General features: G+C 43.7%; 1 protein-coding gene across 5 annotated transcripts in view; it reads right to left on the bottom strand.

Moving 5' to 3' along the window:
* The window catches only part of hth (homothorax), a 123,244-nt gene that overhangs the window by 65,114 nt on the left and 33,481 nt on the right, over positions 1–24,649 (bottom strand). For all 5 annotated transcript variants that reach the window (XM_069037345.1, XM_069037350.1, XM_069037347.1 and 2 more), the window contains 4 exons: positions 20,665–20,715; positions 18,941–18,991; positions 12,488–12,682; positions 5,064–5,187 (listed from right to left, as the gene is read on the bottom strand). In XM_069037345.1, the coding sequence (XP_068893446.1) occupies positions 5,064–5,187; positions 12,488–12,682; positions 18,941–18,991; positions 20,665–20,715 (421 nt within the window). The remainder of the gene's footprint in view (positions 1–5,063; positions 5,188–12,487; positions 12,683–18,940; positions 18,992–20,664; positions 20,716–24,649) is intronic.

The raw sequence follows: 24,649 nt of genomic DNA, 5'->3' as shown, positions 1-24,649 counted from the left end.
ACAAACAGTCCACGGTTCGACGCGCCGACACCAGGAGCTATGCGACACTTGTATGTGAACCCTTTATCGCCCCCTCGCTAAATGGAACGTTTCAAAACTCCTCGAGTTGCATCTGATAAAATTATTGAACCAACTTTTAACTTATTACTCGCCAGAGCCAATTCCTTAAGACGAACGCTGCACTAAATCTTGCAACAGTCGCAACTACGGAAACGAATCGCGAAAATTACCTACGACCAAGAAAACTAGCACTAGCTGTCGACATAGTTCATCCGCTGCGCGATAGATTGAGATGGAACGGCCAACGTGGACCTGCAAGAGTGCGCAAAAACTTCACGCCAATTTCCCTCGATGGTTCTTCGAGACGTTTACAGATCACCACCAGGCCGATAAATTCAATCCCGCCGATTACCGTCAGGTCGTTAGACCGTCTTCAAAAATCACCACAGAACGGCGTCCTCTAATGACAACAAACAATCCCGGTTGACACTCTTGAATATTCGATGACTCCGACTGATTGACTTGTTCTCCTCGATCTTGTTATTTTCAGTCGAGGAGCTTGATCTGGTGTAATTTGTGTTCTTGCTAGACGCAAATCTATCGAGTTTTTATCAAGATTTCATTTGAAACTTTCAAAGTCTTCGACTCGTTCCGGTCGGAGGCGCCGCCATTTCGCTAAGCACAAATGATGAACTTTCCAGGACTCCGGTAGTCGGCTCCGCTCCGGTCATTACAGGACCGGCCAAGGCGAAGACTCTTTTGCCTATTCGTTATCGCGCCATCTGCAGCACCGCCGTGTGCCCCCTTGGGACGACTGATAAAAACAAATGACGCCGACGACGTCGCCATCCCCGATGGAAATGACTTCGGTTCCGCCGCACTTACTTATTCATTTCACGAAACGAACTTTTAAATTGTGTAATTTAACGAACACGCTCTTTTATTTTCTTCTCTATATCTGGGAGAAGGAGGCGAGTATACTCTCCGTGTTACATTTCATTTCGTCGCCGTTAGACAAAGCGACTCGTGTGCCCTGCCTTCCTCGTCGAGGGGAATAAATCGGCGACTTTAATTAAGATATTGGGCAGCCAAGAGATATATTCTTTTGTTTCGGCGGAACCGGAGAACGATTCATCATGGGGACCGGGCACGCTATCGCTAATGAACATTTTAAATTTGCAACGGCGGAGGAGATAACGCCGCCCTTATCGGCCCCCAGGTCTCCCCCGACGATGCATCTTCGGAGGTGACCACGCAACGCCACTGCACCGACTCGCAACCCTTCCCTCCAACCACGCAACGCCAGTTGTTGCCCAAATCACTAAAAACTTCAATTCTACCAGACAAACTGACCTCAACAATCAGATCTCTAGCCCGCTTTCAAGACAAGTAGTTGCGCACATTTGGAAGGATTTATCGATCCTGGAAGGGGTGAAAAAGAGGGAAACCCGCCGAAAAAAGCCGATAGTGTTAGAACCAGATCTGTATCTGACCTGTGAGGAGAGTCGTTAAAATGCTACGAGTATATGCTGAAGGGTTTTTTATTAACTTAATAGAGGGGTTCAGAACTCGCTTGTTTTTCATTAAAAGTGTGTCAAAATTAGATTTGCAGATATCATTCGTCACAGACGTACAATTTGTTATTATAATCTCTCCAGTGCTTGAAAATTTACGGAAACTAATTCACATACACGTGGGAGATTTTACAAGAAAATTTCACGCCAACCCCAAGAGATTACTTGAGGAGGTAGATTTATTTAAGGTGTCAAATCAAGTCATGTCATTTTTGTTGTTGCTTTGATGACCGGTCCAGATGAAAAAGGTGTAGGAGTGCAAGGATTATCTGTCTGTGGCGGTGGCGGCGTCCACGGGTTGTGTTTTTTGCGCCGCGCAAATGGTCAATCGCGCGATTTGTCCTGATTATAATTAATTGTGCCGGGGCATGCGATCGTTGCGAAAATAATTCGAATGAATGCGGTGCGGTTTGTCGAGTGCGCCGCCACACAAATTGCACGGAACTATTCCGCAACGGTCGGCGGCGGTGGCAATTTAAAATTTGTAAAAGCGCAGTCGTAAATAATAGCGGGGGCATGTTTCGCGGTTGCACGGCATGTCGTTTGTTTAATTCGAATAGGATCTCCGGTTCGCTTTTGTGTGTCGGGAGGGATTATTTGGGAACGGAACTTGCGGAAATATCGAGACAAAAGTTGACGAGGCGGAAAGAACGAAAGCCGAATGGAAGTCTTGTGGAGGAGCGGCGAACCGTGCATGCTGAATTTGGAAGAGGAGAAGCGTCGAAACCATTATAGCGTTATGGTATTACCTCACCCACTGTTTAACACTCTCAAGAAAGCCCTCTTCTTAACTCGCAATGCCTCCAAATAGATAATTATGGGGCCCGCTCGCTCCCATTCACTTTGCATAATTACTCGAAAAAGTTTCGACCCCCGAACTCTCGCTCCAGACCCGGAGAAACAAGAAATTAACTCGACGCCCTTCCGGACCCCGCACTTTTCCAATATCCTCGAATTTTCTTTCCGGACGACCTAATTTATGACACTCTCACGACGGCCAACACCGAACGGGGCGGACCTTTTAATGATAAAACACTACCAACCCCATCACGGGATCCACTCCATATACAACGTCGCGAAAGGGCTCCCGGAGAGCGCAAACTTATAAATTCATTTCGTCTTGTTACAATCTCCTCCGAAGAATGAACGCTTTTAAATTTTTCCCAAAAGAAAACAACACAAAACAACACATCTTATGATGATCTACACCTCACACAGACTTGCTTTTAGCTAATCATCCACATCGCATTTTATCACACGGTCGCAAAAACACGACCCTGGAGGAGAAAACAACTCTCGATCGAATATGGATTTTCCAAGATTTTTTTTTTCTTCAACAACTCGATCCACCAACGACATTGTTGTTATTTTTACATGGGCAAGACCACACTAAATCACGTGACGGATTCGTTACGTTTCGAGTTTTGAAAAAGCTGGTTGTTTTTGATGTTCGACATCTGGATGTTGTAGACTAGGAGTTGTTTTTTTTTCCTTGTAATTTATAGAGTGGTAGAATCGTCCACAAGCTATCTAGGCTAGTGCTTGTAAAGCGGGGGCGTTTGGGAGCGTTTCGTGAGTAATATCGTTTGTAAAATGATAAGTAATTCAATCCGTCTAGCTCCCCCGTCTGGTTGAGTATGTGTGTGCGGCGTTGCGTGCGGTTATTTTTATCCACAGGGTGTTTGGCGATAAGGCCCTCGACAAGTCTGTACGTAAGCGTACAGACCGCACCATCTAATATAAATATTCCACAAAAACACAAACAAACAGGCCCTAATAGTCGAAGGTTTTCTGTGTAATGTTTGATTTATGTCGACCGCAAGTGGTTTCTTTAACCACCGGCACCCTTACCACAACGACTCATAAAAGATTCACACTTTTCTTTCAATTTGATGGGAAACGCGCTTGCTTCGCGACACACATCTGTTGTGGATGTTGCGTGTTGGTGCACTTAATAGACCCATGTGGCCTTGTAGTGCTTTCGAGACCTCCCGAATGCTGAAAAATGGATCAAACTCCGACAGGGGAACGCGTCAGACATCTCTGAATTTATGATTATTTATGATCGAGGTTGATGGAGGAGCGAGCGACAGAAAAATCGGACGATAAGAGCGTATCCCGTCGGATAAGGAGAGCGAAGGGGTTATCTGGATAATTGGTCCTCTTCTTATCGCCGGTTCGGATGGAGCCCAACAGGCATTCGGATGGTGGCAGGTCGTTTCTCATCGCCGTGACGGATTATGCTAATTGAACGGTCGGCGGCGACAACGCTTTCGGGACGAGATCCTGGTGGTGCTCTAATTGAGCGAGGACGACGATCGGGCGCGTCGGGGATGTTTTCGTGGCACGACGAAAGTTGTTTTCCATTCCGTTCCGTAAGCTATTAGCGGAGTCAGAGCGAAGAAAGATGCGCTGTTCTATTTAAACAACTTCCATTAAGGAGACGGGGAGGGTCGGGCCCGGAGAGATAAACCCCGGCGCGTCCTCCCGAAATAGAAATATCATCCTCCTCCATCCATCCCCCGGAGCATTTTTAATGATTACATTCCGATTCGGACGCGACATTAGTCATGGTGACACGTCGACGGGACGCCGCCCCAATAAATAGAGATTTGTGCGTCGGACGCACGTCGGGGGCATCGCCGTTGCATTACTGCATAGCAGAGGTGCCGTGTTCAACACAATTACACGTTGTGGTGACATTAGTTTAATTCAGTGCCGACTAATGAAAGTTTACGAGCTGGCCACGTGAGCACGCCGACGACGACGTCGTCGTTTTATTGCGCGTTCACTTCACCCGTTCAACGTTTACTGCCGGTTAGTTAGCGAAAAAGTTATGTATGTATGCATGCATCATGTGTTTAAACGGCACACTTTCGTTAAACGCTCCCGTTTTTTACCCTTTTGATTTACTGTTGCCATTCATGTATTATTCTCCGTGCCGTTCAAAAAACTGCCAGGCAAATCGCTCCGAGCCTCTCTAATTGACAACTCACTCCACGCCGTCGACCCATCGCGTTTCCTCCTTTTCCAGAAACACGCCGCCACCTCTGCAACGACACTCGAGGACCCGACATCTTAAACGATCCCGATGGCGTTCAACACCGACCGACAGGTTGATCGTTTTAGCTCTTTGGCGTTGGTAATATGCAAGTTTAATGGGAGGGTTGGTACAGCTGATGATCGCACATGTTTTCGGGCCTGGTTTTTTATCGTTTCGGTGGATCTGGCCACCGGTAATGTCCATTTAACGACGCACTGCCTGCCTATTAATGGCCAGTTGTAATTTCGTGTAAAGGCAAATGAACAATTATTGATTTAGTCATTAGCGCGGCGTTATCGCCACTAATGCCGACGAGAAGAAGCGCAAACTCTTCATTAGTCGTCCGGCTTTCAATTATGTAAGTAGTTTTATTATTAGGCGAACGTTTCATTAGGGCCCCGATCGATCAAAAAACGGAAAACTATCGACTAGTGAGTGGGGCTTACCTGGATCCGAGGCGTCGAGACTTTGCTGGGATGCGGGTGCTTGGGATAGAGGTCCAGGTGTTCCGGGCGACCTCACGTCGTCATTCACCGGCCCCCCGTACGATAACGACGACGACGGCGGCCTCTGCAATCAGAAACAATACTTAGGCATAAATGATGACATCTTATCGTTCAGTCGCAAAAAAGCTACACGCTATGTGCCAAAAAAATCCGAAAAGTAAAGCCACCCGTGACGAAGTCCGCAAGCGTCGTCAAAAGACTACTGTCTTGGTGCCAAAAACATTCCCCGCTTGTGATTTTCTTAATTAAATTTGTTTCGCGCCGAACTTGTTTTAAAATATCGAGTACAAAGTGGTATCGAGAGCGAGCGATAAAAATTCTTATCGCCGTTTGTGGATCTGGCTTCTAGAGGGAACGAAATCGTGAGATGGGAGTGAAAGTAGAGTAAATAGTTCAAGATCGGAGAGTTTGATTTCAGTTATCTGCACTGATCTCGTCTTAAATATTTAGTACTGTTAATACTGTCACAAATTAAAAATCAGAGAGGAGGAGAGACCTCCACCGGTCTCGACGTGTGGTGTTGGGAGTCGATGGGCATCTGGGGTGTTTGTCACGGTTTGTTTAATGTTTACAGTTTGTATGCACGGATCTTGATAAGTATCGATATGTAAATAGTAAGTGCGTATCGATGGTTCGATACATGCCTTTTGCCCTAATCATGGCCATTTAAACCTAGGTTTATAGAAACGTAAACTTGTTTGACATCTAGGCAATTTATGGTTACACCGTCAACACATTGTAATAACAATAGCGGTGTACTAAATGTAAATTGGTAACGACAACGTCTTAAAACTAGATGTCGGCGGTCGATGCTTGTCCATTCGCTCGGTATAAACGTTCTAGTTGTATCGCATACCGCACGTTATTTACGTAGCGCATATGTCGATAACCGGAAGAAGGAAACGTTGGTTCCGGTCCACTTGGCAGGGGTGTATACTTAAACCTGCACGGTGCTAACTCGTCGTCGCGTTCGGCGTTTTTTCCTCGGCCCCTTATTTAATAAAACACACCGTATAAAGGTGCGTTACCGTCTAATTGATATCCCAACTGGTCCGCTTAATGAACCGTACGAAATTGGCGCTAGTTTTTACAACTTCCCCTCTTTACAATTTAATGACGCGGTTACAACAACACGGATAATTTCAATTTTACGACGATGTCGCCGGATGGATTCGAATGTGGCGGCGTCACCGTCACTGGGGACGGCATGCCGCCACTTTCTCCATCAAATTCGATAAGTTGATGCGTGGTTGTCGTGCAACCAGCAGATAAATAATATAGAGATGCGGGGATACAGCACGGGTCGGGATGCGGCGGTTCGGTCCCCCGGGTAGACCAAACATGACACTTCACTTTCGACTGAGGGGACCACGCCATGCAAAAAATATGGAAACACGACACCTCTGACGAGATGGGAAGCCGGGAGACGAGCCGATCATCGCGTCTGCAGGCCCCGAAAACAACCAAGGTCGAGGGACGGCGCCCTCGTCTCAAAGAACACGGTTCCACACTCAGACCTGCACTTCCACAACTCTTCCAGCCGAGATCAAAGAGAGACACTCTTTCGGAACTCGTGCGATTTGGAAAATCTCACCAAAACGGATCACTTTGTCCTCCAATTGTCGTCCAGGTCCGCTAATCGACTTTGCCAAGATAAATGCACGTCATACTTCATCCCGTGGGTGCACGTCAGGGGTGGCTAATGTGATGGGACGCCCTGGACACCATTTCACTCTTCAAGCGTCTCCACTAATTGAAGATGAAACTTGTACTCTTTTTCAGAATACATATTCTAATTTCTACTCCATGGAAGTGGGGCGGAAATGTTTCGTTGTCACAAGTGGCAATGGAAGGCCGAGATTACCGTGGAAGGATTTGTAATTTTGGCGGTCGAGTGCGAATTGCGTCGGACGTGGGGAATCTAATTTTATTCGGCAGTAACGTTTGGGGCGGTTGTCCGGAGGAAGGAACAGTGCACAAAAGAAAAGTCGAGACCACCGTTAAAGTAAAAAGCGTAATAATGGGCGTAAAGCAGCGTTTTGTTTTTAGTCAATTTGACAACACAATTAACTCGTAAAATAAATGCGAAATCTGCTACAGAGTATGTCTGGTGTACAGTTACGGTTATTGTGCGATCGTAACATTTTTATGGTTCTTATGAAGCGCGGTGTGTCGAAACGACGACGTCTGGAGCTTCGACTCCGGTTCCGTGGTCATCGGGAGCTTGAGCTACCGCTTGCTTAATGAGTGCCGATAATTACAACACCACTCCCACACGGCGTACTCTCCCTCCTAATAAATATGTTTGCATTCAGCTGACACGTAAACAGGCCTGTTATTATGTCGTCAATTAAAAACATATTATAGTTAATTCACGTCGCGGACCCGAGCTGGAGCTGGACGTGGATGTGGGTCAGTGTCGATGGGGCCCACTTGATTGATTTATGGACGCTTGCCTGGATCTTGGTCGTCGTGTCCTCGGCAGGTGCCCAACAAGTTCACGAATTTTAATCCAAGGAGAAACACCAGAAGACATTTCGTCAATACACCAAGAAGAAGAAATTGAGATAGATTTGCTATGTCGTCGTTTTTGGAAAATTTGACGATTGTAGTTTTTGTGGAAGAAGCAAAGAAAGGAAAGGATGTAATAGATGAAGATGTGAAGGGTTTAGAGAAAGAGCGACAGGTGAGTATGGTGAAAATGAATGCGGTTGATTGATTTATGGACACTTGCTGTGATCTTGGCTGGCGTGTCCTCGCCAGGTGGTGTGGAATCCCCGTCCTGTCAATTACGGCATTTCCGGGAGCGGTGAGTGGAGTGAATTTTATATGCGAATAATTTCGTCGGTGATGCTCTCTAGTTAATTTGATGGTGCTCCGTTTGAAAGCGTCCCTCTCGATTCAGATAATTGACTTTTAACTAAATGCTAGAAAATGGATAAGTCATGTATGGGGGACTAGTAACAAATCTAATCTACGCATCAGCCGAATTACGAATTAGCAGTTCCCTGGGGGATGCCGGCAGCTATACGTATTTAGGCGGCAACCCTCGCTCTCATGCAAATGCCAATTGGCCACTTTCGGGTTAATGTGCGACGCTACATGCAGATTCAATCGCAACCCCATCTCGTCAACAGCGTTTGGCGTCTTGATCCGATTTGGACAGCAAAATAACCGGCTTGCACCAGGGTCGCCGACTCGGCACAGATTTATTTAATTTCCGGATGGTAATGAACGACAACCGGGACTGTTCGAAAACGGTGCGGGTGTTAATTGTGACCGTGATCTGTTCTCGGCCTCGCCATGTGGGACGGCTAATGAAATCACCGCCGTCCACAACTGTCTCTAACAACGTTACCAACTTCCGATTGTCCTCCCAAATCTGATTTGGTCGCTTTGCCCAAACAAAATACATTCATCTGCGACGCATTAACCTGACTGGATGCGTTTTTGCAACCAAGACCATTGGTTATTCCGGACATGACTCGATTATTCTGTTTACAAACAGCGCTCGGCCGTGTCGAGCATAAGAACCGCGCCAGCAGCCGACTCGAAGAAGCAAAATCGCGATTGCAACGATTCGACACACGCCATCTGGACATTTACGATTGTTTGCAGTTGCAATGCACCAATAGTGTCGTCGATCCGACAATATGGCGAAAGAATCGGTGGTTGTGGAGGAGAGGACGCCGACCTTGCCTGTCAAACTATGAGTGATGACGTCAACTCCATATGGTAATTGAATCAGCTGAACGATAGACGGCGCATGTTAACTACGAATCGGGTGCATCTCCACGAGGATATAACCTACACAAAGACGGATACATTCCCCGAGCAAAAAGGTCCCACTCCTGCGGCGAATGTCAGCAGCAGAAGGCGACCCGCTGTGAAGATTCCGATCGAAATTGCGAAATTCCTGCTATCAGGCCTCCGAGGTATTATTCTTTGTCGCTTCGAAATCGATTCGGACGACGCTATTAATAGAAACGGAATGCAAATCAACAAAAAATCACAACAGACGACTTGGAACAACCAGATTCATCAAAACACAAAAACACGATAACGCTAACGTTGTAAAGCGAGAAGACGGTGGTTAATGCCGTCGTCAAATGTATGGCTATGAAACAAGAAATTTTCATTCTTCAACACACACAAAAACCGGTATCTTCACAAACCCTAACACATGTTAAGTTTTCAAACACACAAGAAGTAGACAGCTTCGACTAGAAGATTCCAATCGAAACTACAAGATTCCAGATGGCAGGAGCTTCACCAGTTCCAAACCGATAAAAAATAGAACAATCAGAATTTTCGAAAACCATAGAATAAAAGAGATCACAAGAAACTTTGACTCTTGAAGGAGGAAGAGAATTCATAAGGACCTTGAGAAACGTCAGCATGTTGATATGTATTCTCCAAGACGTAATCGTAATATTTCTGCTACCAAAACTTGAGAAGAATAGAAGGATTGGTAAGAATTAAGAAAGCTGCGCAGAGCTGCCAAGCTAGATGAAATTTTCGGCGTCTTCGGAAGAGAAAAAGTTAATGGAATTGGTGTTTTAAAGGGAACACGTGTCTGCCAATGCTGCCATCAAGGGATTTTTGTTCTTGGTGAGAAGGGACGAAGACCAAAAAAAATAAACCCGTAAATGGTGGTTTGTTGTTGGGGTGGAATACAAAGTGAAATTTTTGACTTTGTTTTGGTCGATATAAAGGGATTGTCGTCGGGCATCGGTTATTTAACGCCGGCTTTGGAGGAGCGTGCAGAAGTAAGTTGAATGAGTGCGCGATGCAATGGGGGAGTACAAACAAATAATAACCACCACCAAATTGCGAACATCTGGCGGTGACGTTCAAACAAAAACGGCGTGCGGTGGCCGGCCAAAGCTCGCCTGCTGAAGACATCTCTTCTTGACAGGAACGCACGCACACGCACGCACTAGGAAGGGATCCTGGAGGGTGTAACGCAGCCGTCGAGCCGCCGGCTTGGTGGAACTCGTGTATACCTTGATTTCAATAGGACGTATAGGGTTACGACTGTTTCCTCTTTGTGTGGGACGTCGGAGGCCGGCTCCTCCGCTCGGCCGGTCTTATCGCAGACGGGAGGATAATTAAATTTGTCGGGGTGATTTATTGGCGGCGTTCTGGCGGCGTCGCGGCGCTCCGCATCCCTGGCGCATCCCTCCCTAGAGCCAGGTATCTGGTGACACCTGCATAATATCCGATCGCAATATCAATGGTCCGTCATCACGGTCCATTAAGGGCGAAGTCGGCGGGCTAATGGGCCGTTACTCGATGGAGCAAACAATAACCATCCGTTCTGCTTAGGAGAGATTGATTCCGGCGGGTGGGAAGAGAAGAACGGCGTCCGTTCGGTCCGCGCGCACTATTTCATTTTAATGGTCCCCGCGGCCCTGGATTCCATTAAACTGTTTCTCGTGCGAAGTTTACTTTTGCCACTGGGACCATTAGTTTGATGCAGCAGGAAACAATCCTGCCAAGGACCGGGATTGATAGATGGACCCGCCGCCGTCTCGGCCTCTTCCTTCTGCTGGCTCGGCAACACATAACTCAGACGGGTCGTGCCCATTTGCCGCGAAAACACCCCCCGGACTCGGCATCGATCGCCCGGGAAAAATTCCTGCTGGATGTGTGTGTGGTAGACGCGAACACCAGCTGTATCAGGTTTCGGCCGCATAATAAATTGAACAAATCCACCTGTTTGCGAAAGGGAAACTCTTCGGGCGATTACAAGCCATCAGTGTCTCCTGAATTAGGCCGTTTCGAGGGAATCGCTTCCCGCTCTCGCTCTCGAATCGCAGCTCTGCGTTTTACAAGCTATTTGAAGTCAATAAAATGATAATGCCCCAATAAAAGCGGCGCGTAGAGCATCGCACGGGGACGCCTTCCTCCGTCTAAGTGATTCCGAGACGATGCAAATTGTATCAGGAAGGAAAGGAAACGGCGATACCGAGACTCCCTATCTGGATGCGGCGGGAATTTGCAGATGCCGTCAAAACTCCCGTGCTCTTCGACCGATGATACACGCTTGATCGTTGCCCTTGCACTATAAATACCGCGTTAATTATACACAGCTCAGACGACAACCGTGCTCCTGAGACGTTATTGGCAGGACGGTACCATCCGTGCCACGAAGTATTCTCATTTTGAGCGCCTTCCAAACCACAACCTGGCTTTCACTCACCAGCCGCATACCGTGCGTTCGCTATTTTTACACCCTCAGCGGCGCGACACTCTCGCCTCTCCTCACACGACGAACACGACACCTCCGAATCAATCTGACCCCTTCGGACCGCCACTTACACACTACCCGCGACCACCTCTTCCATCTTCCCCGTGACGCTCTACCGCGAGTACCTCCAACGCCAAAATCTTCGAGTTCCTCGAGCTCCGCCTCTGAACGAGCTCAGAATAGCCCGAATGGAGACGCAATTCGAATAGTCCCTGTCACTCACCTATCACGAGGAAACTTCACGAATGTGACTACTAAAACAATTCCGAGCCAAAGGAAGAATCAAAAACAAGATTTCGATTGGAGTTTCTTCTCCAGTATCAGCCATATTTACCTCCACGATTCTATTTTTAGGTACTCATTCAAAACCTGTTCTACAATCTTCTCTTAACAAAGAACAAGTGCCGATGGTTCTTCTCCAATTAACATCGCCAAGTTTTTCCTGGTCATGAAAATCCATCAAAATGTCTTCTACAAGTAACTCCTAATTGCTTCAATGATTCTTTCTCGCGAATTGTTTTCTATTTGTCGTCTTCTTTTGGTTCTCCTTCTGATGAAACAAAAATTCTATTGATGACCTTTACTGAGACCCAGTTAGGTTGTGCGGCGTGCACGGTTCGAGTTTGAGGCATCCTCCCCTCGTCTACGAAATTCGGCGACTCCGAAATTCTGTCGATAACCATCTGGTGGAGCGACACCGAGACGCCACATATCTCATCGGTGTTGTTCACGATGATTTTATTTTGTCGGTCTGGATGCTCCCCGCGGTTAGCTCCGGTCACAGGTAGTCCAAAAGGAATCGAACAAGACCGTCGATTTATTCAAGTCGAAAAAGAAGCCGATTGTAGACCACAACGCGGGGGGGACATGTAACTCGATCCCTCGTTCGCATCGGCGATGCGTCAGTCTAAATTGACACCAATTACCAGCAAAACTCCCTGCTTTGAGCTCCCCCTGCTTTCGCAAACAGCATCACGAAAATGAGCTAATACACTCAGTGGCGGGCGTCTCCCTCGCCGACGCCGCCGCCCGACGCCGATCGAATGGACGAGCATCTGAGACCTCCACGGAGGAGCCGCACTCGATTCGGGGACAGAAAGTGGGTACTTACAACATCCGGCGTGCTCGCGCCGTCCGTGTGCGACGTCGAATCCGCGTTACTCCTGGTGCCGCCGTCCCCGTTCGTGGAGCCCGTCAGTTCGGGCGGTTTGCCTCCGTCCCTCTCGTCTATCACCAAGTCGATGGGCATTTTGCCTTTCAGACAACTTATATACCGATGGCAGAAATTATCACACAACTCGTGAACCTGCAACACACAAAGAACAATCAGTTTCGGATGGTCGAGAGTCAGGGCTGGACGCGGATTTACATATCGCAAAAAAGCCGGTCAAGAATAACGGCCGGGCACACCGTATGAAAGCGAGATGAAACTGATTTGCATGCCGAGACGAGCGGCCTTCGAGCGTGCTTGCCTCTTTTCCAAAAACTCTTCCAAAAGAACGAACACAACACAAACAAACGGGAATGCTTCTGTTAATAACGCGCGATTGATGAGCTGAAACGCTACTATCCTACACCGAAACCTCAAAAATTCTCTCTGTTTGCTGCGAAATATTCTCAAAAAATGCACACGTTCCGACTTTGAAATGTACTAACCAAAAACGAACATCGAATCTGAACAATGCGCACCACTTTTCTCCCCACACAGACCGGTTTCATTCGGAGGGCAGTGCAACATGCACAAACACAATAACATGATGGGATTATGTTTGCTTTTGCATATTCGGACAACACTTAAATCAAATGGAACGAACGTAACTCGCTGATTTCAATATCCAGTGCCATCTACAGTCCTTCGCCAGTCGTACGTTCTCCAGGTCTTTGATAACGCGTTCATAAAAATTGTGCCACATTATTGCATTACATTTAATTGAATAAATTATGAAAAAATTAAAATTACTGGCACGTCATCTTTTAACTCTTAAAGAAGACAGCAACATACAGTTTGCTTATCAATAATGAAAGACTTTTTGTGCGAGTTTATCAGAAAAAGCTATTTTTGTATAGTTTTGTCTTCACTTATTGTCCTTGTACAAAACACTTCTTCTTAAACGCGTTTTTTTCAAAATTACTTCTTTTAAAATAACTGCAATAATATCCCAAACATTGATTTCAACTTTGATGTATAAGTACTTTCAGTGTCGTCAAATTTTTTAATGCCCGAAATATTAAAAAAAAAACGAAAAATTCCCTCAGTTTTCTGTATATGTATTTTCTTTCGGTTATATTCACACTTATACTGATTAAAATAGTTATTTGTATATCAAGGCCGCGAAATGATTCTTTAACGTACCGAGAGAAAAATTGTCTCTGAGACCGCTTGCCGCCGAGGCAAGACAATCTCGAGGACAATTTACTTCACTGAAATTGGATTTCGCGGCCTGTTTTAGGTACGCGAACTGCTCATTTCGCGTACGGTTGCACAAAAAACTTATTTTTGTTTTGTCAGCAGAACTTCTTTTTCTCGTGGATGTATTCAAAATTTGATTGTAATTTCATGTATTGAAAAAATTGTATACATACCATGTTAAGACATTAATAAAGTGTACACAAAAGACCAACACTAAAAAGATTTCTCTTTAATTCCCAAAAGGTGTAAAACACTAGATACACAAATTATTGTTGTAGCAGATTATTTTGTCAATGTTTATAAAGCCCTTCCTATTGTGTTTTTAAACTGAGTAAAAAATGTATTCATTTCAGAGAACTACGAATTTTCAGAAAAGAATTTTACAACCTACTTTCTTAAGAAAACATTAAATAAAAAAATGTAATTATATAATATAGTAAATGTATTTAGTCATACTAAACAAACATGTTTTTCCAAGACTTTTATTGACGTACTTTCTTAGTAAGTAGAAGCCTTGTAATACTATTACGTTTAATGTAATCTTACTGGAATCATTCATTAAGCGATGCGAAAAATTATACACGTTCAAAAAATTTCAATCAAACCAAAAATGCAATTATCAACTTTTCCCTTAAAAATATTCTCGAAAAGCTCACCCACTGGATTGCTTCTGTATAATTTGTTTCGTCACATAGGCTTTGCGGTGGCCATTAAAAATCAATGTATACATGGTTGTAACTTAAAACAATATGGATCTAAATTGTAATTGTTTCTTATTACTCTAAGTGTTTCTTATTAGCTCTTTCTCCCCTAACTTTAATTGTTTTAGTAAATGTGTTTGCCGCCCTTTGGTAGAACAGCAATCCTGATAAAGTGGCCCAAAAATTTTCAAATGATGGATTTTTTGGACTAAAAAAATCAATTAGAAACGAAAGTGAACTTTTTGTTTTTGAACTAAGTACATATTGTAATTATTTCTGGTGTAATGGAAGCTAGTAAGGTTGAAGCCAGAGTAGATAGACATAACTGTTACGAAAACAACATTTCTAATAAAATTAACAAGAATTTTGATCAATTCTAGCTGAGGAAGACCCCCCGCAGGCAAGCTCTCTCCCAAGCGATGGTCCAATCAAGATTTTTTTTTAGTTTGAACTTGTCATTCGAAAATTATTATTACCATTAAATACGGCGGACTTGGATCTGTATTTTTCCCTTCAAACTAAAAAAAAAACTAAACTCTCTCTTTACGAAGAATTTTGATACAACACTCTACCTCAGGAAGACCCCCGCTGACAAGTTCCGATGCCCAATCATTTTTTTTTTAATTTCGAATTTGTCATTGGAAAAAAATTATTACCATTAATTACGACCGACTTAGTCTTGTGTTTTTTTCCTTTGAACTTAAAAAAACCCCCTCTTTACAAAGCTCGGTTCGATGATATCTCTTCGACTACGAGTTACAGGTTTTTTTTAACCTTTCGCCCAGCCGTTACAATGGGTTCGTTTTTTTCCCGAGTTGCCCATTGGGCAAGTTGCGGCGTGTTGGACGTTATGGTTTTGTCGGTCGGCGAGGTTAGGTGTCCAGAGGCACATTTCGTTATCGGTCCGCGGAGATAAGTCGGGTCCGAGTTCCTAAAAACGTGTCCGTCCCGTACAGCCTTAATGACATGGAATATGGCCGTAAATTAGGATCCCCTGTACGTAGATTAGATACGGCCTGTACGCAGGAGGACCCCTCGGGGACCCACCTCGATCCACTCGTTTGCATTCGTCCGTGTTCCAAGATGGCCGGCAAAGACGTCGTCTGTCTGGGGTAACCGGTTATGTGCATTTACCTTGCAACAAGATTATAATATCGCAACGCTCAGAGAGAGATGGACCGCTCGATAGTGTCCCCTTTTAGCAATTTAAATGCGGCTGCGAATGCAAAGCGATGCGCGATGGCCATCCGCCTGATCGGACCGCATTCTGCCGGCGCAATTTCCATATTTTTACATGTCGGTCTTTTAATACGGAGAATCTGAGACGGGCCCCCGGGAGACGGACCCGGTGTAACCCGACCGGTGCATTGTGACGATGTCGCAGCCTGTGTTATCGATCTAGCGACGGCCCCGACCGGCCTAATTAGCGACGACGTCGTTACGATCGTTAGAACCGCCGTCGGAGAAGGCACCCACATTTTTTAAATCCCACACCGCAACCACCCAATCGCGCACCAGACCGCATCCTCCGTCCGTTACTGCCACTACCCATGCCCACAAACCATCATTCCCCCCAATCATTGGACCCAACAAGTCTGAATTACCCCAACTCCTTGAAAACGTGCAGTAGCGGAACCCCCGCGAGCAAAATACAGTTATCAGGACACGCCGGGTCACTTGCACCAACAGAAAGAAGAGGAACAATCACCAATACAAAACAAACAACAGAAGGACAAAAGTAGACCAAGACTGACACAGTCAAAAAAGAACCAAAGAAGACAGAAAAGACTATACATGTACTACGATAACAGTTTGGAGTTTGGATAGAAAATTTTGGAACCAAAATATTATTACTCACAAGAGTATTAATCGCTTTTCCTTTGTTTCACCAAAACATGTTTGTGACAGTAAAAAATAGAACATCTGAATTTGAAAAAAATCTCATTCTTTACACCTAATTAAAAGTGCATTTGTTTCGTGACAACACTAGAACAGCTCAAAATCAAAAGGTTCTCCTATGACATCCGTCACAGTTACCTTCACGATTCTATTTTTAGACGTTCAAAGTCAAAATCGTTAATAATTCTTCTTCAATGAATGATGGAAATCAGTATCGGGAAACTTTATCTACAACGAAATCTACATTTTTGTTTGTTCATTACCCACAAGCTCTTCTCCTCCTTAGCTTACTCTAATCGTGCATCAACAATAATCAGTGATGATTCAATTTCCGCAATGACTGTTTGTTATTCGTCTATTCTCTTTTGGTTCCTCTTCTAATGAAACAATCTTCACCAAAACCGAACTTAAAAATGATTCTTCTTCTTCCTTCATCTTTGAAGCTTGAGTGTAAAATTTTGAACGTTTGAGAATAAAAAATTAGAAAATTTTGAATTTGATCAATTTCGAAAATATCTCCTTACACTTAACTAAAAGTGTATTTGTTGCGTGACAACTACCAGAGCTTATAATCAAAGGTTCTTCTATGATATCCGTCACAGTTACCTTCACGATTCTATTTTTAGATGTTCAAAGTCTATTCCACAATCTCCTCTTTTCTTTAGAGAGAACAATCGCTGATGGTTCTTCAATCAATGGGACACATCAGTATCGGCAAACTTTATCTACAATGAGACATTTGTTCTGCATACCTCAATTTTAGCTTGTTCTAATGAGCCGAAAATTTCGTCTAATGACTACATCACGTTTTTAACTCCATCATTAATAATGTCTCGTACTCTTTCGCTCACTCTATTCGGGCATCAATTTCTTCAATGACTCTTTCTGTTTGTTACTATCTTTTGGTTCCTCTTTCAAAGAAACAAAAATTCCTTTAACAATCTTCGTTTAAAAACGATTCTTATTTCGAGGCTTGAGTGTAACATTTTGAACTTTTGCGAGTAAAAAATTAGAGACTCTTGAATCAATTTTGCAACATCGTTTCTTACATCTAATTAAAAGCGCACTTGTTTCGTGTCGTAAACGATAAATACCCTGCAGTCTATAATTCATAATTTAAAACTAATCAATAGAGAAGCACCTGTCAGACAGTATCAGCTTCTGTGAATGATATTAATTTTATAGGTACGGATAACGACTCTTGAATGGAATATGAAATGCCATCGTTAAATATTATGAAAACACCGCATGCGAGTTTATAAACATCAATTTAAAATAAATCTTCCAGGCGGAAGAACTCTTTATCGTATCAGGAATAAATTTGCAGACGGCAAAAATTGTCATTTTCGCAGTAAAATGCGGTTGCACTGGTAACACAACAAATACTCTCGCTTGGTTTGTGATGCATTCACTACTGATTAACATAAACTGCGCACCGCAATAACTTCCTACGAAAGAGTCCGTGATAACGTGCACATTTTGTTAATTAAATTGTTCAAGAAAACTATCTAACGTGATGAGTGTAGTTAACACACGCAGCACAACAGATAAATCTTGACGGTAATAGAGCAAAATGCGTTCAAAGTGTAAAAATGCTAATTTTAGTGTTGCGGTTCTGTTTTTGCAATAAATGAAAAGGTAAAATGTTGCACAACGCAAACAAGAACCGTTGCTCAATTATTTTTGTAAAATCAAGTAAAATGCCGCGGGAATAATGGCGGAATGTAAAATGGGAGGTAATTTTTTTCACTACAACGAGTTGCCTAAAGCAGGATTTTGGCATGGAGATCGGCCATTAATCTTGATAGAAATAAGAAACTCACTGTGCTAACTATCTAAAAAAAAAAGTTTAAAGCGTCTTGGTTCGATGTAGTGAGTCAATCTCGCATTTCTGAAATAATTTTAGGAAATATCCAACAATGAATATTGTTTGGATTTGAATATTTTTAAACCGGTGAACATTCTTTGTTCTCGGCGAGTTCTCTGTTACAATGTGGATATTGCTTTGTGCTATGCAAACTATGCTGATCCGTGAAGTGCATTGTTGTAGACGGCAACTTTGTAAAATTTTAATGCGAGTCAGATGAAAATTAGAGGCAACCATCTGGGAAAGCTCGCTCGAAGGAACTAGGTGTGCGTTTCAGTTATTTGTTTAGTGGCAAGGTATTTTGCTCGACGTTACTAAACCTCGTCTTTATCTGTTCTTCTGATCTGCCTAATTGCTGCAGCAGAGGATATAAAAGACCAAGTACTAATTAAAATGTCCATAGCTGGATTGTTATAATTAAATTAAAATGCATCGAACACACGCTTTTTCTATTTCATACATGTCGGTTATCTTGGATCTTTATGTAGCTATCTCGGGAAACATGCACGCAGAACAGAAGTGTATTTATTATAATAAATGGTAAAGAGCGCCTTCGAAATGGTTAGTTAATAAATTGTGTGTAGTCGGTTTGGTGATTTTTATGAAAACAAAAAAAATGTGTTGGGCCTCGCGTGTCCGCACCTGCCGGTCCGTAGATCGGTATCTGCGGCCGGGACGGGGACTTACCTTTTCCAGTTCTAAAAGGTGAAACCGAAGTACTTGTATGGCCTGGACCATCTGGAACAAAAAACGGCGTGAGTAAAGTGACTGTGCGATTACGGCTACTTGTAACAATGAACGTCGGAGTTTCATTGTGTAAATCAGTGCCTTCCGGTACGAATTAGCGTTTTTTATCTGGTGGGCGTAGGTGAGCGATCACAATGGTCGGACGGTTCACGAAACAGAAAATTAGCCAGCGATGGCCGGAATCGCGGATCCTTTCTGGATCTGGCAGGGGAGGAGTGCCCGGCTCCCCGTGACAATTTCACAGATGTTAAGGTTTCAGGTACGGCGGTTGCGATTTCGCGGACCACCCGCGCGATGGCGTGGCGGGCCATAGGTCAAATAAACGTTCACCATAACCCCGTAGTTGACGGCTGTTTCGACCTGTTAAAAATTAGATTTGTTGCGTGTGGTACTCGGCTCCACGGAACGTTATCGCACACTCCACTGGATGCACAACAATACGCTCTTAAACGGAACATTAACACCAAACACTCGTTAAAAACATCACGTGGTCGGACTCTTCATAAACAAACTTCGCGTTCCCATAGCGTTGAAATCTACATCAAGGTGCAAATTGCATTCGTTCTCATCGCCTACGAGGCATTTTCTTCTCTAATCAAGCGTCGCTCCGGCCGCAAACCTAATTGCAAGCCTATTTTGTTTAAGTAACAAACTATGACTCGATTACGGCAAAAATCGTAATTGATCCATTTCAAACTCATATATTTCGCACGGCTCTCGATAATTTAATGGTGTGCTGTCGGCGGCGCTATTTCCTTTATAATAAATACGTGCGAGAGAGCTAATTCGTCAATAACGTTGATTTACAGTCAATAAATTCAAAGTTCCCGCGCGCCGCCCGCGTTACTACCAACATAACTCACCGTTAACTACAGACGGTAATCGCTCATATTCGGGTGTAAACAAGGGGCGGCTGGTAATCTTATGACGTTGTAATTCAACCCCGCATTACATCGACTAATATCGTTACTAACTGAATTTAATTACGACGCGCTGGTGCAACCCTTCCCGCATTAAAAATAATTCAAAGTGCGCAGTTGTTCTCGCGGGAACACTCGTAAATCACGGGGCCCGTGGCCCTTCTTCTTCGCCTCCGACACCTTCCGATAATTAAAATCGCAAACGGGATTCGCCAGCCGGCTACCGACACCCAAAAAATCCACGTCCCCGCTCCCACCAGGAGAGACCTTAAATAAACGAATTCGTCAAAGTCTCAACAAAGAAACGTTTATATTTCGTGGATAGTCCGTCTTGGTCGTTTTTTTCTTCTTCTTCCTCTTCGACAACGGCTCGGCTCACTGTTCTAGAGAGGTAAAAAAGCGACTGGTTCAGATCGTCACGTGTCCTTGTACCATAAACGGCCAGCTCGGATGGAAATGTTGCTCGATATCTGATGTAAATATAAATAACATCGACTCGGATATCGGGGGTGGGCATGCAACCATACCGACACACAAACACACACACACACTAAAGCCCACTTTAAAACCTCTCGAAATTCTCTTGTGTTATATGTTGTAAATTAATTTTACAGTTGGCTCGAATTACCGAAACCATAAATCGGGTACATTGCATGCCTACTTTTTTATCAGCAAATAATGGAGCCTCGATTAGATATGCATGTTACAACTCAACTGAGCACACGAAAGCAATTGGATACTTACTAATGAATCTACCTCGGGATCTGCTATGTAATAGGGCTTTTCTTGTCGGATCTGCAAAAGAAAATCCAATTAGTCTCGACGCCAAAAAAAAACACCAACACATTATTGCTACTTTTTTGCCACTTTTTGGCACCTGGATCTTGCTCCAGTCTCAAAAGACAAAAAGAAAAAGCGATAAAACCACAAACACGTCGGTAAAGTTTCCCGAAAACATGTTTTTCCAGTTGTAAAGTAGTAGTAGCAACTAAGACTCGATGAGCGACCAAGAGCTTTTACTGCATTTTGCTCGGATACAAAGTACGATTCTTGTTACCTCAGCTACATCATTTTTTCCCGCAATTTACAAAATCTAATTATAATTTAATCGTAAGTTTGTTTTATTATCCCGTTTGGCATTTTACAATTGGTACTGTACCGTTCATGTAGGTACTGAACAACTTTCTCTTTGCTGTATATTGGCATTTTCTTTCTGATTGAAAGACAAAAAAATCCACGAGATACCGTTCAGCACTTGGTACTTTACAGCGGCGGGAATGTGTGCCAATGGTGAGCACCGGCGGTACTGATAGAATTAAAACTGACTTGATCGGTGTGGAAAAAAGAAATTTCTGGCGATGGGGATAATGGTAATGGGTGAGTTTGCGATTGGGGGTAGTAATGGGAGTCGTTTAGCGGGCGTTCCTTTGGACTGGCGCAAATGGGTATAATCTGGATGACAACTGAAATTACATGGGTCCTTTTTGGTTATTAAGTTGTCGTCATGGCCGCCTGCATAACCTAGCTGCAACACCTTTTCCAGGCACAACGAGCGGCTCCGAACCCGCCAAGAAAATAGCTATAATTATAATAAAAACTGGATAAAAAGCGGTTAGGGCACGTGGACGAGGGGCGGTGCGACCTCCGTCTAATTACATCTTACCATCGGATCCACCTTTATCGATGCTTTTCGATCAAGCTCCCTCACTTTACCACGATTCGACCAGTTTCGGCCTCCGAATTATTGGCGAAAGTCAATTTTATAGCCTGTTAATCATCAGTAGCCGGTGATTTTTTTCGTCCTGACGATTGTCGAAGGCAAAAGCGTTGCTAAATATGTAAAATGGTCATTAATAAATAACGAGCTTTTATAAGCAGCAGCAGCGTACGAGCAAACATAACGGATGCCTTTGGGTTTTTATGCAATTTTCAATTAGCGGAGCTGTAGCGAATGCCGATTTAAATGGATTGCAATGAATATAAATTTCAATGGCAAACGTTTCCTTGATGATACGCAGCAGAGAGTACCGTAAAACGAGCAAACACAAACAGGTCGTCAATAAGTCTTTTATATTCCGATTACGAGCCTTACAAGTTTCTCTTGAGACCTCAAATCGATAAAAGCCCGAGACCCAGTCGATATCGACGCCCATGCTCCGAAACGGTACCACCGGAGCGATTTGGAAGAAGGAACTGATAGCCCCTCGACGAAAAAAGCGATAGAAGCGACGAGATAAATATGGCAGAATGCAGGTTAGATGTTTTGCTGTCGTCATTAATAGCCTCTTATTAGCGCCCGCTGACAAATGGAGAAGAAATAAATAACGTTATCTGATACGAAAGTCTGCTTTCCCAAAACCGATTTGGCGATGAATATAAATGGGCCTGGTGGAGTGAGGCTGAGGCGAGGATTAAGCCGTGTGTGCCGAGCAGAACGTCGACATGTGGTTTTTCAGGGGTCCGATAAGTACTAGCTCTACTAGCTGAACAGGATTAGATTACACATGCGGTGCAGATGCCTTCCGAAGGGCGAGACGAGGATGTTAACCGTCCGACGGACGGCCACCGTTAACATTCGCGTGCGTAATTACGCCCTTGTGGCAGATGAACCCACCCCGGGCCGGCTGCCATTACGCCGCAACTCACGAAAAGTCAGCAACCTCGCTCATCAAGAACAAATAATACTCCCTCTTCCGTGCCTCGCTTCTGACACCTCGACCGACACCTCCACCGCCCGAATAGAACGATCCGACGCCGCCCTCGACGACCGCTTCCGAGGGCTTCTTCTGGCGGGATTTTTCCGCGTGTCCGTCGAAATCAGTCCGCAATTACGAAAACAGAGATTAAATTAGAATAACGAGGCCGTTCGGGTCCGCAGCCCGCACTGAAACAATTAATTTAATTAAACGACACAAACAGCATCGTTAGAGAGACAGTTTCTAGTCGGCCTTACAGCATCGTTTTCATCTGTTCAAAGAGTGAATGGAGGGTCACATGCATTGCGACATATGGTACGGTACAGTTCGTGATTTTTGCATTAGAAACCCAGTGGTGCGTGGCGGCGACCCATTGTGTGAAGGCTGCTGCTGCTCACTTCGCAGCCGTGCCCTCGGGCCACCAGAAGACCCTCACGCTCTTCCCAGCTTCGTCCCGGGGGGCTCCGCACAACTATTATAAAGGTACGACTGCCAGACAGACAGGCTATACCGCAACGAAAATTCCAAAGACCACTCGTCAGGGCCACGAATCGTTCAGACCCTTGGAAAAATCGACACAAACCGATGCCATCAAAACAGAAATGACGGCATTTTTTTCTACGCTCGGCTAACGATGGCGTGGGTGTTTCGAAACGTTGCGAGATCCGTCGTACAAGAAATTCAAACTCTCAGAAAATCGTGTCTGCGACGTCGTCAATTATACTTCTTGAAATTGTTGGAAACTGGCAACAGATACTGCCGACGAGAACACTTAACGATTTTAATTGGAGGCACAATTCAAACGTTGCACAAAATCAAAACACTACAACAATTTTGAAAAGTGGTTTGACATGAACCAACTAAATTTGAGTAGAAGCAATTCACATAACTTTCCGGCCCTGACGAAATTTAAATGCAGCCAGTAATACATTTTCCATTCATAACTTGATCCAAAAATATGAATAATTTTAAACTTTTGTATGATTTGGACATCCCTCACGAAAGTCTCAATTATAAAAATTTTATTTAGAATCTGACTGATCATAATATCAATATCATATCGATCCTTTCATTATTGGAGCACATTTTAATTAACAAAAAATATTTCAGAATTATATAAAAAAGAATTGGCAAGTGATTGTCAATATAAGTATCAAGTTACATTACTGGCTGCATTTGAAATTCGTTAGGGTCGGAAAGTTATGTGAATCAGTCTGTATAGCCTGTTCAAAGGTGTCAAATGTCATAACTCAAATCTACCACCAGCTGATTTATGTTGGTCAAACAATAAATATCCCCATAATTTGTAATACAGCGACTGAACACAAGACAGGTTGGCACAACTGAAACGACAGCTCAATGTACCAAATTGACACATGTCATTAATACCTATACCGTCGCGAAGAGAACCAAATATACTTAACAATAAATAATTGTCTTTATACGGTGTGCGGAAGAATTTCAGAAAGTTAACCTGTCTTCATTTTCCTCTAGATCAAAATTCAACAGCTTCGTCACGTCTAGTTTTTACGTAAAATGTTGTGTTGGTGGATCTTTGATATGCGAATGGGATATGCTTACTTAAAACATATTTTTTTATCATGGCAAAAATAAGATTCTAAATCCAGCTTGTACAGGTATCTAGAAAGTGATTTGACATAAATTGACAGGTTTGAAATAATCTAAATCAATTTTAACGTCGTGCCTTTAATTATGTCCAACATAAGTAACAATTTAACGTCAAGTTGATAGATTTGGAGAATGGTTTTCAATTTTTAGCAACGTACCTACACACCAAATCTTAATACAAGTTTACAAAAATGTCAATATTTAAACGATTACACGATACGCCATTAAATTTTACATCGAGAAGTAACCAATAGTGAGATTAGAATATCGAGATTAAAAAATATAAATCCTTCATCAATCATAATCTGTCAATGTACTGCGATTTGTGGTCTTAAAAATGTAGTGAAAATCAGAGTAACAAAGTATCATGGTGGATTATTTGGGTAAGAAAGCAAGGTTGGAGT

This window comes from Tenebrio molitor, chromosome 2 (genome assembly GCF_963966145.1).
Source record: "Tenebrio molitor chromosome 2, icTenMoli1.1, whole genome shotgun sequence".
Classification (NCBI taxonomy): domain Eukaryota; kingdom Metazoa; phylum Arthropoda; class Insecta; order Coleoptera; family Tenebrionidae; genus Tenebrio; species Tenebrio molitor.
This window is presented reverse-complemented; position numbering and strand designations above follow the sequence as displayed.